At 40.1% G+C, this 17,084-nt stretch overlaps 1 protein-coding gene across 4 annotated transcripts in view; it reads right to left on the bottom strand.

Moving 5' to 3' along the window:
- The window catches only part of LOC106948087 (IQ motif and SEC7 domain-containing protein 1-like), a 133,488-nt gene that overhangs the window by 65,130 nt on the left and 51,274 nt on the right, over positions 1-17,084 (bottom strand). The window contains exon 1 of one of the 4 annotated variants that reach the window (XM_015033553.1): positions 981-1,411. The exons of the other annotated variants lie outside the window; for them this stretch is intronic. Within the exon in view, the coding sequence (XP_014889039.1) occupies positions 981-1,099 (119 nt within the window). The 5' untranslated portion in view covers positions 1,100-1,411. Of the gene's footprint in view, positions 1-980; positions 1,412-17,084 lie in introns of those variants that run through there. 4 annotated transcript variants of the gene reach the window in all.

Below are 17,084 nucleotides of genomic sequence, written 5' to 3'. Positions count from 1 at the left end.
GGTCATTTAACATTACCCATCAGCGTGTACATGCATGTGCAAAATATATGTGCACATGCTCACAGGGATCTATAAGACAGACCTCACTTGGTATAACAACATATTTAATAGTATCTCTGCAGAGGAATATAGTCAAAAAACCTTATTCAGCTGATTGTACTGTGCACAAGGCAACACAAGTCGGTTTGAAGAATTGTTACACAACTGCCCAACAGTAATAAAACAAGCGTGACATTTTGTCAACCTTTTGTCCTCGCTGGATTCCTAGATGGTTTACTTTGGAAGAATTGCAAACCTTGCAACACACCGACTGTGTGTAGGATCCTAAAATAAAATGAAAGACCCAGCCGCATTTTGCACGCACACGCACAAGCTGACTTACGAGCTGTTCCACACACACACACACGCACGCACGCGCGCGCGCACGCACACCAAGATTGTACCAATCACGCACAGGACCACAATCACTCCCACAAAAATACAGCAGAGGCTGAAAGGGACTCATGTGCCCAGTACGAGCTGTCACAGCATCATGCAGAAATGAGTCATGTTTCCCCGAGGCTCTAAAAGCATCCCTCACATGACTCCGCTGTGATCACAGCTACAACGGCAGCTCCGCAAACACAAAACAACCCCGAGGTGTTATCATGTTACATGAACACACATGGCATTCATGCATCTTGGTGCTATTGGAGACTGCCATCCAAACAATAGCACACTGCACCGTGCCACCCAATCCCCAGAACACGTTGTTTACAAAGAACACGGGAAGGGAACAGGAGAGACACAGCAAGGTCTGAGAGCCGTGGGTGACTCAGCATGGACTGTGGAGTGGGCAGACACAGTGTTTTCCTCTGCCACCCACTTGACTGCTCTGCCTGTGAATGGGAGCCGCACCAGCGCCGCCCAGGCAGGCGAGCCTCTGCCCGCCCGCCCGTCTACCTGTCCGACCGTGTTCACAACAATCAAGCTTTACTCACATGTCGTAGAGCCTGTAGCCCATGGCCGAGCCCGGTCTGCTCGGGTGGGACCCGGGGTCCCGTGTCCTCCGGGGGTCCGTGCTGCTCACCACAGCGCGCCACACGCTTGGCTTGTCCATCCTGTCTTCTGGTGAACGGGACGTGATGGTGGGACGGCGTGTGCACACAGGCTCACTCACTCAGACTCACTCACACTCACTCTCCTTCCCAGTCACAAACATGGGCTGCCACAGAGCAGTGCGTGCGTGATGTAATGAGGAGCATCCAAGAGGCTGACGGACGGTGGGGAGGTACGGAGGGGTGTGGAGGACCAGCAAGAAAGGAGGAGGGAGTGGGGAGGGGATGTGGAGCCCGGGAGCTAAATGAGCCGTGTGGTGTGCAGCCTCTGTTCTAAGGCATGAAGGATGATTGGTAATTCTTCACAGGTAGGAGTGTCGGCAGCGACTGCCACACATACATAAATGAAAAGAAGGCAGGGAGGCTGCTGGGAGGTTCACTGGGATTACTGTGCATCTCGAAGATACTGGGAAGCATCTGCGGATACGTCTCTGCACCCTCTCATCTACTCTCAGTAGTACAGTCCTCAGATGGGGCCATTTGATTGGCTGCAAGGTCTCCATAGAAACAAGAGGATGTGTCAGAGGTAGGGCTCATTATCATGCCTCCTATTTCCCCTCCTTTCCATTTTTTGTTTTCTCTCCCTCTCTTCTCCAATTTCTTTTCTCCTCACACACTGAGCCCCACCACAGCATCCCTCTCTCCGCTGGAATCAATGATTTTTTTTCTCTGCAGAGTCCTTTAAAAACGCATTCTCATTATGATCCAAAAAGCTAGAGATACCTACTGGGTATGCTTTCTTTTATATATTACATTTAGGGGGAAAGATAAATCAAATAAAGTATGCACCGACAAATCCACTAGGGAACGGGGTGATCGGCTCTGACCAGAAGAAATGAGCAAAAAAATCTGTTTCCAGTCAGTGAACCCGCGATATAAATGCACCACTATATCATAGCAACAAAAATACTACGTGGAGTGGAGGCTGTCGGTAAGGTAAATCTAATTTTAGAAATATGAAAACACAAAGTGAGCTATTTTCAGTATATTGAGCTGTTAAAAATAAAGTCAGGAGAAGCACAAAAGCTGCTGTAAGCTAAATTCAACACAAATAATAATAAGACATTTTTAGTTTGGTTGGTTATTTCTTTGTGATAATAATCATTCCTGGCAATTCAGGTCAATTGAAAAGTATGTTATTAATCCCAGATGTTGTAACTGCAAGATTCTTCCAAGAGTTGTTGTAGACGTTGTTGGTTGTCGGCACAAAGGATCTGCTGTAGCAGTCCGTATTACAGCGAATCTGAAGAAGCCTCCGACTTAAGACATTTTGTTGATATCAGCAGCCTGAAGAAGATGATCAGCATAACATAACATAATGTTGATCATTTTATGAAGAATCCTTTCGATTTTTGATTGGTAACAAGAGAACATTAAAAGCACTTGAGCTCAGTATTCAGAGAAGGATTTATTACATCTCATTATGAAAAGGCAAAGTGTTTAGTAGCTGATTTGAAAAACATTGGCTCAATGTGGAGGACTAAACAACTGAATCTCTAGGATGAGCAATAGTTTTTCATGGTGATGTTTTTCAATGCTTATCTCACCTTTTGGTAATTATTATTATTATTGTTGGGGGTTTTTTTTGGTTTTTTTTTTTTTTACATTTTTCATTTCTAACTTCAGTTTTAAACATCACATGACATTCTAGTTAGTCTCCAAAAGTGGTTTTTTCCTCTGGCTCGGGTCAGAGCTGAGAGTTAAGAATCTATTTCGAGGCAGAGTTTAGTGGAAACCAAAAGAACCGGTGCCAAGTCAGCGCTAGCTTCCATTAAGCACTGCTGCTGATTTGATGGAAATAAAAAGTCCTGAGAGAAATCATTATCGGATAAAACTGCTATCGGCAGACCAGAACGTTTCAATCTTGGTAAGTTGGAGATCGACCACAAAAATCTCCAAACTGCACTAGAAACTGACTTACCTATTTAAATATTTTACAAATCAGTTGCTGCTAACATCTCCGAGCTTTATAATGCCAGACATGCCCAGAGACGTATAGCTTGCACAGAGGTTGCATCATGAAACCAGAGAGGATGTCTGATAAGCTCTGCTAAGGTCCAAACAATGGACATTTTATTTCAGTTCTTCGATTATGAACTGAAAACTGACATTTTGGCTGCAAAATGAGTCGGAACAGATGCTGTAAAATACATACAGCAGCCACATTGTGCTGTGCTTCTGCTAAATAATGCAGATGATAATGTTGTTCAGGCTCTCACCAGGTAACGGCAACTAAAGCGGGACGGTTGTCAGGGATGGGAGAGGGTGAAAAGAAAAACAGACACCTATGTGCACACACACACAAGTTTGTATTCCTACTCTTAATAGGGTTTTGACTCTGATTAATTTCAGTATGGAAGCTTGTAACTCTAACCCATAATAGTATATTTCTAAATATAAAAGTGTCTGCAGCATTAGGACCAGGCCTTAGTCCCTCAACGGCCTATTTGTCTTCAGAAGGTTAATGAAAATACAAGAAAAGTTCATAAAAAAGGAAACAAAGAAACACACACCTACACACAATCATGGAACAGGCTGATGGCCTCCAGTCTCCAGAGCGGCACGCTTGATGCAGTGCTGTTGATATCTTGATCTTTAAGGTCAAAGAGAATAATAACATCAGACCTCTGTCTTTTTTGTTAATGAACCCGTCTGGCGTAGTAATGGTGTATGCACATCATCTAATCGTGATTACATCCACTGCGTAATTGCTTCAGTCTGTAATCATCAAGCATGAGAGCTCTTTCCGCCGTCAGACATACTGATCATGAAGTGCTGCGTGAGACCGTGCATGCGATAGGACACCCCGTGTGATGTGTGAACAAGGCACAGCGCCACGCTACATCTGAAACTAGCTCTACCTTTTATTTCACTCGATATTCTGAATGCCAAGGCCTCCGACTTACAGAGCTTCGCACTTTGAACCGCTTAACTCTTGTAATGCAGCTCTTCTCATGTCACTTCTAGACAGTTAATTTGTGGGAATTTCCTCTAAATGTCAAGTACAATTCCACCAAAGCTTGACATGTAACTTCACTTCCAGGCCAATTTGCGTGCCCTCACTGCTGCACAATGTGTGCACTACGTGCTGGTGTGTGTGAACAATGGCTTCTTACAGGAGAGGAGAGGAAAACTCAACTCTGCAACTGAAAGTCGTGTCTTTAAGATCCAGCAAAGACCGGGTACAGGACCTGTGAGATGCACCATCCCTGAACGCCAATAGCTAATTGAAATTCAAGGATACAGCTCTAAGGGGATCAGCTAGTTGGTATCAAAATACTATTTTATGTCCGTCAAGCTGTGTTCACTGGGGTTTGGTTTAATTCAACAAAAAGAAAAAGGAACAGTCTGACACAATCTTTGCAGAAGACCGCAAATAAGACAGCGCAGAAAAACCCAATTTCAAATTTATTTCAATTATCTATTTTTTGAGACACATTTAAAACTTTTTTGAATTAATTTTGATAATTATAGCTTTTAGCTAACAGTAAATTAACAAAAAAAAAAGTACATTGTTATGTTATGGCCATGTGGTGGCCTAGCAATCATGGGGGCTATCAAGATCTGCTGGCTTGATAATTGTCCAGCAGGGTAAGCTACAAAAGGGCACACCGTAAAAAGCTTACCATTTAACCTGGTGCTGTATCTGCATATATCAATGAATAGTTGCTTGGTAGGAAGAAGTACTGTTGAAAAATTTGTACCCGCTACAAATATAACGGCTGCTTTGAGGGAATTGTGCAGCAAAGTCCATCAGAGAGTTTGTTGTACAATCCTTTTCAAAACACTGGCATATCCACAGGCTGCAAATGTCACATTGCTTCTGTTATATCCATAATGAACCAGAGACAATGTCAGAAGTGTCTTACCTGGGCAGAGGAGGAAAAAGACTGGACTGTTGCTCAGAAATCTAAATCTTCAGGTAAATTTTGCATTTCTTCTAGAAATAACGCCCCAAAAATCTGGTGGTAGAGATGGAGTCCAAACTGCTTGGGGTCCAATGTGAGGTTTTTTTTTTTGCACTAAGTGACGATTTGAAGAGCCATGTTATCTCCTGATATTGGTCCAGTGTTCTTTATCAAGTCCAAAGCCAGTGCAGCAGTCTACCAGGAAATTTAAAGCACCTCATGCTTCCCTCTGCTGACGAGGTTTATGGAAATGCTGATTTCATTTTCCAGTGGGATTTGGCACCTGCCCACACTGTAGTACGAAGCGACCCCGAGGCAGCTCCAAACTACTCCACGGTCGATATAAAATCTCCCTTGACATTGGATCCCTCACAGGCCTGAATGTAGACCTAAACTGCAAATGTACGAAAAGTTAAAGGAATCCTTTAAAAACACTGACAGCGGGTCCAACTTCTTGGAAGCTGCTTTGTGGGCTTTTAGATGTACAAATATTGCACATGTTGGTGTTCTTCTCCCAACCTCCCCGCTGTCCTCTCTCACCATATGGCCCCTTTTTGATCCAGCTGGCCTTGGTGAACAGTCTGATGTGAGCTGCTTAACTCTAGCTGCAGGATTCTGTTCAGGACTGCACAGACGGCGTGCACTCCAAATCACAAACCCACACAGTGGCCTGCACAGCTTACTCATTCTTATTAGGGTAAAAATAAAATAAAAAAATAAAATAAAAAACCCTCCCTAATAATCTGAATTATTAGTATATTCCCAATTTCCATAGTTTTTCTATTTGTGCAGTCTGAAGTATTTATTTCTCACAGTGGTCTGAAGTTGTCCTAAAAAAATTCAAATATCTTTTGAAACTGTAAGCAATTTTAAACTAAAGAAATAATTCCTAAGCCTCAAAAGAAACTTTAAAAATGTGTGGTCAGATTGTTTTGAGGCATATCACCCAAGGAGAACTTGGCGATCAAAGAGCTTGGTCCTGCAAAGCTGACCTGTCTGAATGAGAACATTAGAACCTGACTGATAAAGAAAAATCTGTGCTCCAAAGAATTAAAGCTGCTAGAGAAATCAGAGGAAAGGAAGCAAAGCACTAACCGTGGCCTCTGGAACACGATTTTTATAAATATGTTGCAATTGCTTATTTTTCCCCTCTATTTGATCAGAAACAACATGAGCTATAAATTGATAAAATCATTTTCCTTCGAAGTATGTCTCGTAAATCCAAAATGTTTGGCTAATAAATAATTGCATCTGCGATCTTCATTTTTGTAGCAAAGTGAAAGAAGCTAAATGCAAAAGAGATGATTTTTTTTATTTTATTTTTTCCCAAGAAGCCATATGATAGGTTTTGTGAACAAAAATCGGAGTGGGTGGATTTTGTTTTTCTCCAGCAGTTGTGTCCTTCTTGACCTCCTTCTTGTAGAGCAGTAGCTGCTCAGTGAGCAGCGCCTGGTAGCAACTGAACCCACTCATGAGACGACACTCATCACTACAGTACATCTCTCTCTCTCTCTCTCTCTCTCTTGATTTCATGAGATCATCTGAAAGCTCTTGATGAAAATGGTAAAAACTAAATAACCCCACACGCACCAATCTTCACTTTTATCCTTGCTCCCTTCCCTTATTAAAAAAACTTCTTCACACAAATGGATTCTCCACTCCCTTCCCACAATACAATCACTTTAGTACAGCTAAACATTATGTATTTTTTTATATTGCAATACCAAACCCTTTCTGAAGTATTACTCACATTTTTAGCTTTCATTTATTTAAGAACATTGTAAAAACTGAATAAATTATTCAGATTTCCTGACATTTATGACCAGTCAATGTTTTACAGTCATATGAAACTCTGATGAATTGTAAAACTGGGGTTGCTCAGATCAGATTAATAAAAATAAAAAAAAGCAGAGAAAAGGGAGTGAGACACCAGACGGCCTTATTAGATCTTTAACAACGGTGACTCATGTCCTCGCACTTGAGCTGAGACAATTAACCTTTGAGTCAAGCCTACAAGGATTAAAAACCGCCAACTCTGACAACGGCTTATAAGCCATCTATGCATAATTTTATGCAAAAAAGTTCAAATTGTTTTTTCCTGCCATTTAAACAACTACAGGGGTTTAAAAAGCATGCACAGGTTGTCACGTTACAACCACAAACCTCAAAGTCTATTACTAGGATGCAAGGCGATGATCAACATGAGGTAGGGCATTTTTCTGAAGTAGAAGGAAAATTACCAATTTTATGGGGGTTTATAATAAAAAGCAAGGAAGGTCATTATGGAATACACTCGACAGGTCAAGGATAAGATTGGGACGGCGGTTCACTTTCAAGCAGTACATCAACCCAAACATACAGCCAAAGCAGCAATATTGGAAATCTGTGTGGTTGATATATAATATTGCAAACTTTGAAAACTGATGTTGACAGACATTCTTTATCCACCCTGACTAAGACAAAACAAAGAACAGGGAAAAAAATCAATCTCTAAACCAAAAAACTGGAATTACATTGAAAGTTGATTTTTACAAAGTCTTGACTCAGAAGAGCCAGATATAAAAACACTACACACTTTTTGGATTTTATTTGTAGAAAAAGTTAAAAAGCATGCATCTTTTCCCTCCTCCTCCAAATTATGCACCATTTTAATCTAAAACTATGATTAAATAAAGTCAAGTTTGTGATTTAGAAATTCAATTGGGTATTAGATCTTTTGCAAGACACTCTATTGTCAAATTTATTCTATTGCATTTTTATCTTAAAAAAAAAAAAAAAAACTACACTTTATAATACATGTAGTCAGTAATCAGGCAATACCAACAGCGTGTTCATTCCCCAAAATAATAAGCGAACCATCCAAGGTTTCTTACCCTTTGCTCGCCTAGTTTAGTGATATTGGGAGTTGGTCTGTCTGACATAAACACAGATAACACAAGTACTGAACGTCAGAAACATCATGTTCTGTGTTTGCCCTCTAACAGACTGACTCACCACTTTGTCACAACAGACCTTCAACCTGTCTTTGCCTTTATTTTGTGCATGAACCCAGGGAAGCTCTGATATGCACACACACACTTAAGTGGGAGCCACAGCGCTTAAGAAAAATCTTCTAACAGTGAAAACCAAAGAGAGAGATTTTTTTGTTTTGTTTTCTAAGACATGCAGCTCTGTAGAGATTTGTCCTCCTCTCATGGGGCTTCCTCCTAATTCAAACATCTCCAAAACAGAGAGGTGGTGAGAGCTAATCATTCCCTGGGTGATTGATGCTACAAACCACAAGATGGCAGTGCATGATCTTCTCTGCCTGAGGAAGCCACTCTTCCCATCCCTCTCTCTCCATAAACCACTGCTGCTGTTAAAAAAAAAAACACCTAATTGGAGTGTTTATGTATCACAAGATTAGACAACAGTTACATATATGTGGTCTCAAACATTTAAACTGCAGTTACAGACACACACCCACACACACACACACAAAATGAAAATATAACAACCTATCACCTCTTTCGTTATTTCAGCTTTGATGTGTTTAGTTATCAGCAACTTCCTCTGATTAAAACACACCCATAAAGTTTCTTTTTTTTTTCCATATAAATATTTTTCCAACCTCCCCAGTAACAGCGTGTAAACGCCTCCCCCCGCGTTTAGATAAGAGACCTCTCCGCCCTGCTCTGGGCATGAGAGGCGAGAGGTTTAGTTCCCCTGCTGTTTTCCATGTTACGGCTCTGCACGGCCTCTCTGCGCCTCACTGGCAGAGGGCTCTGCCGCTGTGCAAAGGCTCCTTCTGTTCCCTGCTTGGCCTCAAGCCTGAGAAGATCAGAAGTGGAAGACAGACGAGCTTTTCATTGGCAGGCCAAACAAAGCGCCGTCTCTCTCTGTCTGAATGTGACACAGAGACAAGAGCGTGACCCCCCCCCCCACCCCCACCACCACCAGCCAGCAGCTGAGTCTTTTTGCTGCCATCGCAAAGATTTAGACTTCAGTGGAAAAACTGATATCAGTAGATGAATTGATATCTGTAATAAGCCACTCACCACCTCGCATGCACAGCTGTATTAGTTTTAGAAAATGTACCTCGAATACTTTTATCCCAGCGAAAAAACTAGTAAACTGATGTAAAAAGATACTATTTTTAAATACTTAAAATATTAGAGAGAAAAAAAATCAGATGGAATCAAAGAGCATCCTTTTTGTTGATGATTTGCTGACTGAGACAGCTTTTTGTTTTCTATTTAGTTTTATTGTAATGAACAGAAAATAAAATTTAGATTTCCAAATACTTGGCCGGTTGATCACTGAACAAAGCCCATCTTAGGAGGACAGCTTTTCAACATTGGTAAGTAATTATGCAATACCTCTTATGCATTTTAGTCAAATTATTAACACTTAAATTATTTGTTTCAGTTTAAATAACCAGATAATATAAAATCATTACCATATCTATTAGATAAAAACTTATTTTCTTTTCTCCTTCAGTTTCTCCTGTAGTATTTTCACATTTGACTTTGAGATTTGTTCACATTTTTATATGAAATATTTTACAAAATTGTCATGTATGCAGAGAGGTAGCAGTCCTTTTTTTTATTAGGTTCAAGTCGCATCAGACTTTCACAGGCAATTCCCAGTCAAGTTTTATTCATTTTAATTCCAGTCCAAATAAATTCTCAAGTCTCCAATTAAATACATATTTCTCCTTGCATGCCATTTATAGTCTGACTATAACAGTCTTCACAGCTTAAGTCTAGGTCAAGTCTTGAGTCTTTGTTTTTGTGACTAAAGTGCGACTTGGGTCATTATGTCAATTCAGCAGCTCTGGTGTGACATCTTAAGATACTCATCAGAAATTAAAATCCAAAATATTATCATGACAAAGTCGAATAATGCTCTAAAATGTGAGAAGAGCTACAAACAGAACTTACAAATAGATAAAAGCACTAAATCGATTGTTGATTTACTTGATTTAGTGGAGATGTTTGCAGGTTCCACTAGTCTGGGATACAAGTGCATTACGCTGGTATTGTGTACTCTGGGGAGTTGTAGCTGAAAGGTTTGATACACACTAATCTAGAGCATAACTATCTGAATCAATTGTTTTTCCTTTTTTGTCATCTGAAGATGCAACACAAATTCAAACACACATACACAGACAAATATATATCCAGGTCAACCCTCTTGTCAATAAGTTGTTGCTCATGTTCAGAATCCTTGAAAAATCAGCCGAGATCGGTCGTGAGTGCTCTCCGATCTTTAGGAAACTAGAGAAAAGTGCGACACACCTTGCTCTATTAGCTGATCTGTGTGACGCTCTCTTTACATCTGCTCGATCTGAGCGGCTTTGGAACAGCAAATTTCTATCATCAGACTGGCAGACAGATCTGATACGCTTTGAGGCTCTTTTGCCTAATATCACTGGTGCGTGGAGCTGATGAAAGGATAAGCTGTGAGGGAGTTGCAGTATCGCTAATCTATCACTTGATCTAATTATCCTGCCGAAGTGGCACAGGGTAATATGGTGGCAGTAAAGCTGGGAGAGGAAAAAAAAACAAAAAGCATGACATGTCGTTGCTATAGTGTGAGGAACATCTGTTTCATGTTGTTTCACTCTGAGGCTTTCTGAATCACAGCCACATGAACATAACACACACCTATCTGGGTACTTACCGCTGAACCAATATAACCGCCGCGGACTCGCAACTCTTAACCTCGACTGAAACACAAACTCCCACCTTTGTGATTGATTCCGATTGTATAATCAAATTGCTTGATTATGCATGCAGTTTTTAGATTGAAAAGTTTTCTTTTCCACCCCATCAGCTAAAAGAGAAATTGAAATTAATATTTTACAAGAGCAGTTGTCTTGATAATGACATTGCAATTCAGAGAGACGGCTTGCTGCCTGGTATCTGATTCGGGGAGGGGGGTTGAAGGCAACGCAGATAGCAGGCTGTGTGCTCGCTGAAACCATAATAGTGTGTAAAAGGACAAATTGGTTATTATGACTGAAGGTAATCACGTACTTTCATGCTGACAGCTTTCGCCTTTAAACCAGATGGAACAGAACAAACTGAAATTCAGTTTATAAATAGAAACATGTTAGGAAACATCGTTTTAAGGGTTTTTATGGATAGGGAGACGTGTAAATCAAGATAATTTCAACGGTTCCCATGAATCATCCATACTGTGCATTCATTAGATTCCCGAATGTTAAACGTTTTAGTCATTTATTACTGTTTTACCACATTTTCATTCATGTGTTCTGCAATCGTTTAGTGCACCGAGTTTTGTTGTCCTAGTTCAGCGACAATAGAAGACATTTATTCACTCATACAAACGGAAAGTGGAGATAAAAAGCAAACCCAACCCCATTAAAACTGACTTTGTGATGTCATATATTAATATGTTAAATAATTTCAAAACATTTTCCAGTAAAATGTGACATGATTATACTGTGTACAATTAAACTGAAACAACAAAAATAGCATAAGTAGAAAAATATGAGCGGAAAAGCTGCAAAGACCTGGTTTGCTTAAATGTGAAACCTTTAACACCGTTTTGATTCAGTCTTAGTGATTCATTTTCCTGTCATCAATCTCACTGAACATTTAAATTCAAAATTCAGTTCGGCAGAATTTTACTGACACGTGCTATTTAACATCCTTTTCTAAAGCTACAGTTTGCAGGCATGCTAAAACAAAAGTAACAATTATATCATTGTGCAAAGGTATCAGTCAGCAGATTTGGCACAGAAACAGCACAGCATTTTTTTTTATGCAATCAAAGTTGGAACTGAGTTCATTCTGATGCACATAAAAGGGTAATCAATACAGTTGATTCCTGCCTACCTTTCACTGCATCAAAAGCCCTAAAAATATTGTGGCACGGCATAGCTGCATAGAGGCAAAACAGTGTGCATGCACACCACACACACTACACACTCTGTGCATGGCTCCGTGTCCCAGCAGAAGATAATGCCGATAGGATCGTCAGTAGGACCGAGTGAAGTGAAAGGCACACCGCAAAAACGTTCTCCCATCTGACTTTCGGTCAAAGAAACTCATTCTGAGCCGAAAGGAAAAACCATGCGCTCCTTGATCAGAAGCATGCATTTCCTCAGATCCAGCCTCAGAGTGCCGAACTGAGCCTGTAATTAACTGTTGGGGAATATGGTGACGAAACAGAAGCTGGGAACCTCAAAGACAGCGTTCCCAGGAGTTCAGACTCATTACTGAAGCGGGCCTTTGGTTCTATAGGCCTATTAAATAATCGTGAAGTTGTGATTTCCCATCTGGTGGCATCAAAATTTTACAATACAAACAGCAGTAAATAAAAAGCCCAATAAAGATGGATTTCCTACAGCTGGTGTAACGTTATGTTCAGAAGAAGCCATTTTCTTTATTCCCTTTTTTATTTTTTATTTTTTTGGCCCAGCAGTATTTCATCCCCACAATAACTGCTCATTTATTTACCAAACACTGTCTGCTGCCACATACAATAAATGTTTATTGTGCTGTTAAGCCTGTCTCGAAATGACTTCAGGTACAGTCATCCCTCACAAAGGGATAGTTACAATTAATGCCACAATGCGGGGTTCGTGAACCCACACATGGGAAGACGTTTCCACTTCCACGGCGTGTCGTTTTTCCGCCGTGTTCGGCTCTGCGACACGCTCTTATGAGCTGCCTTTCTGCCTCAAGCAGTCAGCAAATAACAGGGCAGCTGCTTCAGCAGCAGAGGCAGCGTCTCCGCGATTCTAAATCGATAGGCTCTGATTCTGCAGTGCTATTATTTAAAAGGCCTGCAGATAATCACAGGTTCTGTCCTGAAATGTACATTCACTGTAATGAAGAACATAATGTGTATGAGTTATTTATGCGGCTCGTTCTAATGATCACCGACCAGTTAGGAGGCGTAACCTAAATATGCACCGAAAGTCTGTGAAAATGAGCCCAAGACGTTTTGGGAGCGTTCAAGAGATGACACTTCAAATGGCCTTGAGGGTTCATAGATTTAGTCAAAACAAACTGCTATGCATGCCAGATGCAGTCTGAGTTTACGACAACGGTATTCGTTCCTGCACCGTTTATCATCAACAGCTTTTGGGAAAGGTTTCTCTTAGATGAGTTAAATTGAAAATATCACTTTGTTCATTTAGAAAACCAGGCTAGGATTGTAATGACTTGGTGTTCAAGTAAAGCGTCAAATTTTTTGTTCCTCCTGCTTCTTCTATTGTAATGTTACACATTGCTTCATGGAAAAGAAGTCTTAAATCTCCATATTGATTTTGACAGATAGACATATGAACATAAATATAACCTACTGCAGTTTAACCCTATTATAGGCCTTGGGCCGCAACACAGAGAGGAGTATAAATACGTGCTGCCAAGCCCACAATCTGTATCTATACCTATAAATCCAATCCGATTTGTCATGACTGACGACACAGAACGAGAGACGAGGAGAGTCGGAGAAGGTGGCAGAACTGAGACCTGCCAGGGGTTTTATCGACTGAGAGGAAGAAGGAGAAAAATCTAAAGTAAAGGGGGAGAGAAAGGGAATCAAAAGAGAAGCGTGAAGTCAGGAAAAGGGAGAAGCACAGCGAGCATCTTGGGTATTTAAAAGCCTTCATTCAGCCTTGAGCTGGACTTGATGGGTGCAGAGAGGCAGGGAGGTCTTAACTCTACACAGGACTGAACTAGAAGGCAGCTGGGGGCAATGAATGCAACAGCTACTTCACAGGCAGTACACCAATCAGCTCAAACTTTTTTTTCTCTCTCTCTCTCTTGGATTTAATGATGACAAGAAAGTGCCTTGGACAGGAAGGTTGTTTCCTCCTTAATTGATGAGTTCATCTGCACTTCTGTAAGATTTGGAGATATGTTCTAGAAAAACCTTGTTATGTTTATGTAAACCCTACAGTACAAAGCTAACCCTCCTGTCCAGCATTGCTTCTTCACATCTACTCTTCCTGACCACTCCACTTTTACAGTCTCAGTCTGACATAAACACACTTCCTGCGTTTACCTCTCAATGCCACAGAGAGCACTCAGCTGACACTGGAAAACACGGCGACGATGGAGTCAAGAAGAAACCCCCCCCCCCAAAAAAACAGCCAAACATTTTTAGAACAAAAGCTGCAGGTGTGAAAAATGTTGCAGATTGTCATCACACAGAAGGACACAGTAAAATAATAAGAATAGGTGAAAGAAAATACAAGCTTTGGACTGGAGTCAGGTCAGTTTAGGACAACACTCTCCCTTGGGCTCTCATTATAAGATTTTTAGTGTAGATTTTCTGACTTTTGTTGAGATTAAGTGTTGCACAGCCTGGCATTCTCAGGAAGCCATTTTAACTGTTAACTTATTGGCTGGTGAGACATTTTTTAAGCTAATGGGAGCTATGATATAACAATTAAAACTCACATTCAGGTAATCTCCACTTTTATTCAGTTTATTCCACATTTACTCTTTTAATGTTCAGTTCTTTTTTTAAAATTTATTTCTCCTCTTACTGTGCGGCCTGCTGGCTCAGGATTACTGTCGGCTCCTGACTGGATGCGCTATGAGAAACGCACACAAAACCTACAGAGAAAGGACATTAAACACATCGAGGAACAGGTCTATAAATTAGACGAGGACGCCGTGGCAGAGTTCAGGTAATTTAGTGCATTTGGTCAAGTTCAGAAATGCTAATTTAGCAGACGCATGTTAGTGCATGTTTCATTTACCTGTACTGATCATTACATCAGCTGAAACATGCCCAGGGTGCTAAACCCCGAGGAAAACATGTGGATGATAAAAGGAATAGTCATAAATCATTTTGTCTCTGTGCTCCAACTCTGTGAAAAGTTAGAGAAGAAACTTAAATAGTAAGCATATTAAATTAAATACTCTCCACTGAACAAATAAGGATGGATTTTTTTTTTTATATTTATAATTTTGAGATCACACTACTTCAATCCTGATCCCAATGAGCCAATAAATAAATATGGCCAGTCTTACATTTTACTGTAGATTACTAAGAGTTAGCTGCTGACTGCAAACAGTTTCCTTACTGATTGCAAAGAATTTCAAAACGTCTTAACCTTTTTTTTTTTTGTTGTTGTTGTTAAAATAAATACATAAAAATCCCCAAGTATTCCCAAAGTATTCCCTGCATAAGCACAAGCCTATAATGACTAAATAGCACTGTAATAGTTGAAAGGATTGTTTTTCTTTCAACTGAATAAAGGAAAAATCTCCCAGCAGTCTCATAACACTGCTTGTATATCACCATCACTTGACAGTAGTCACCAAAGCCGGAGGAAATTTTACTTATCTATCAAGATTATATCTCCCGAGAAAATTTTCAACATATTCCTAACTCACTTTTGTTCTTCCTGGAACATCTGAATCTCTGTTTTGTTTTGTTTTATTATTATTATTAGAAGTAGTATTATTATTAGTATTATTATTATTTGACGATCTGTCATGCTGTCTCTGGATGATCACTGATATGGTGGAATTTATCTTTCAGAAAGTTTCACTTACTTTCTTGTTGAAGTTAACTAAGAGTTTAGGAGGATTTCTTTTCTCTACAGCAAACCCCAACAAGAAAGGTTTCAGTGGTCAGTTGATCATTTGCTCAGGTTAGGGTTAGGTGAAACAACAAATCATTGCTCCACTCTTAAATATTGGTTGTAACTGTTGCTTGTTGGCCGTTACAGAGAGGTGCTCACTTGTGGAACTGTTAGCAAATTTGCACACAGAATCATCGTAACATGCACTGACTCATATACATCTTGGCACAGGAAGTAAGTCATCGCATCTAAGCCTTTAGAGCTTGTTGTTAAGTCCCTTACACATGCAGATCAAATGTGTCTTATGTGTGTTACTGTTGAAAGCAAGAGAAGAGCTTGAGCAACAGAAAAAGAAAACCAGCAGGGTGAGACACAAGGAGTGCAAACACGTACGGAGATGGAAGGAGAAGAATACAACAGCAGTCCTGATTCAAGCATATCCCTGGAGTATTTTTTCACTATTACAGTAAGGCAGTCGTTCTGCTTGCTTTGAATCTGACTGCTCGTCTCCAGAGATTGCTCCAACTCCAGCTCTGAGCACGTCTCTGTGAGTAGCATGGCTCGAACGTCACGATTCATATATTAATTTCCAATATCTTCTCGAGCTCAGAACTCAGAGGCTCAAGCAAATCATGGAGCTACTAAAAAACAATAAGAGATCTGAAAACAGAACTATTCATACCCCTTTAACTTCTGCACATTTTCTCATGCTTCAATAGTAGCTAGCTTAATTAGTGTATAATTTGTGAAGTGGGAGTAAAATCAAACAATTAAATCAAGTTTATTTGCATGGCACATTTCAGCAACAAGGCAGTTCAGAGTGCTTTACATCATAAAAACATAAAAAGATTGTAAAGATTGTGAAATCAGTCACACATCACAAATGACAGTTTTTGACTTTTTTTTTTTTTACAACTATAAATCTGAAATGTTGGCACTATCACTTATCCCCCAAATCAATACCACGTTTTCCTGCTATTGGGGAATGTCTACAACATTTGGCAAAAATGTATGCCCATTTGCCTTTACAAACAAGCTCAATATTTATATCTGGGTTTTGACTAGACCATTTCTGCTTTGATCTAAAACCATTCCATTGTAGCTCTGACTTTGTATTCAAGCTGGAAGGTGAACTTCTGCTCCAGACTCAAGTCTTTTGCTGCTTTTAACACGATTCTTCCCAGGATTGCCCTGTGTTTAGCTCTATCCATCTTCCAAACCGTTTCGACCAAGGATATGCTGTGTTCAAGAATGATGTGCGGTTTTAGTTTTCAGACTTTTATTTGTGAATTTAAAAGAAAAATATGAGTAATTTACTTTCCCCTTCACAATTAGCCATTACCTTGTGATGTTCTATCACGCACAAGCTCAGCAAGATCCCAAAATTTTGCAGCATCAATGTGAAAAATCTGAAAGTAGTTCAGTTTTGAACGTTACTGTAAATGACTGGGCAACAACAACTCGACACAGGTCAGACTCCCCCTTTTCCAAACAACAAAAATTTGTAATGAATAATTCAGT

Source organism: Poecilia latipinna, unplaced genomic scaffold, assembly GCF_001443285.1.
Source record: "Poecilia latipinna isolate Pla-1442-1.1 unplaced genomic scaffold, P_latipinna-1.0 Scaffold271, whole genome shotgun sequence".
Taxonomy (NCBI): domain Eukaryota; kingdom Metazoa; phylum Chordata; class Actinopteri; order Cyprinodontiformes; family Poeciliidae; genus Poecilia; species Poecilia latipinna.
This window is presented reverse-complemented; position numbering and strand designations above follow the sequence as displayed.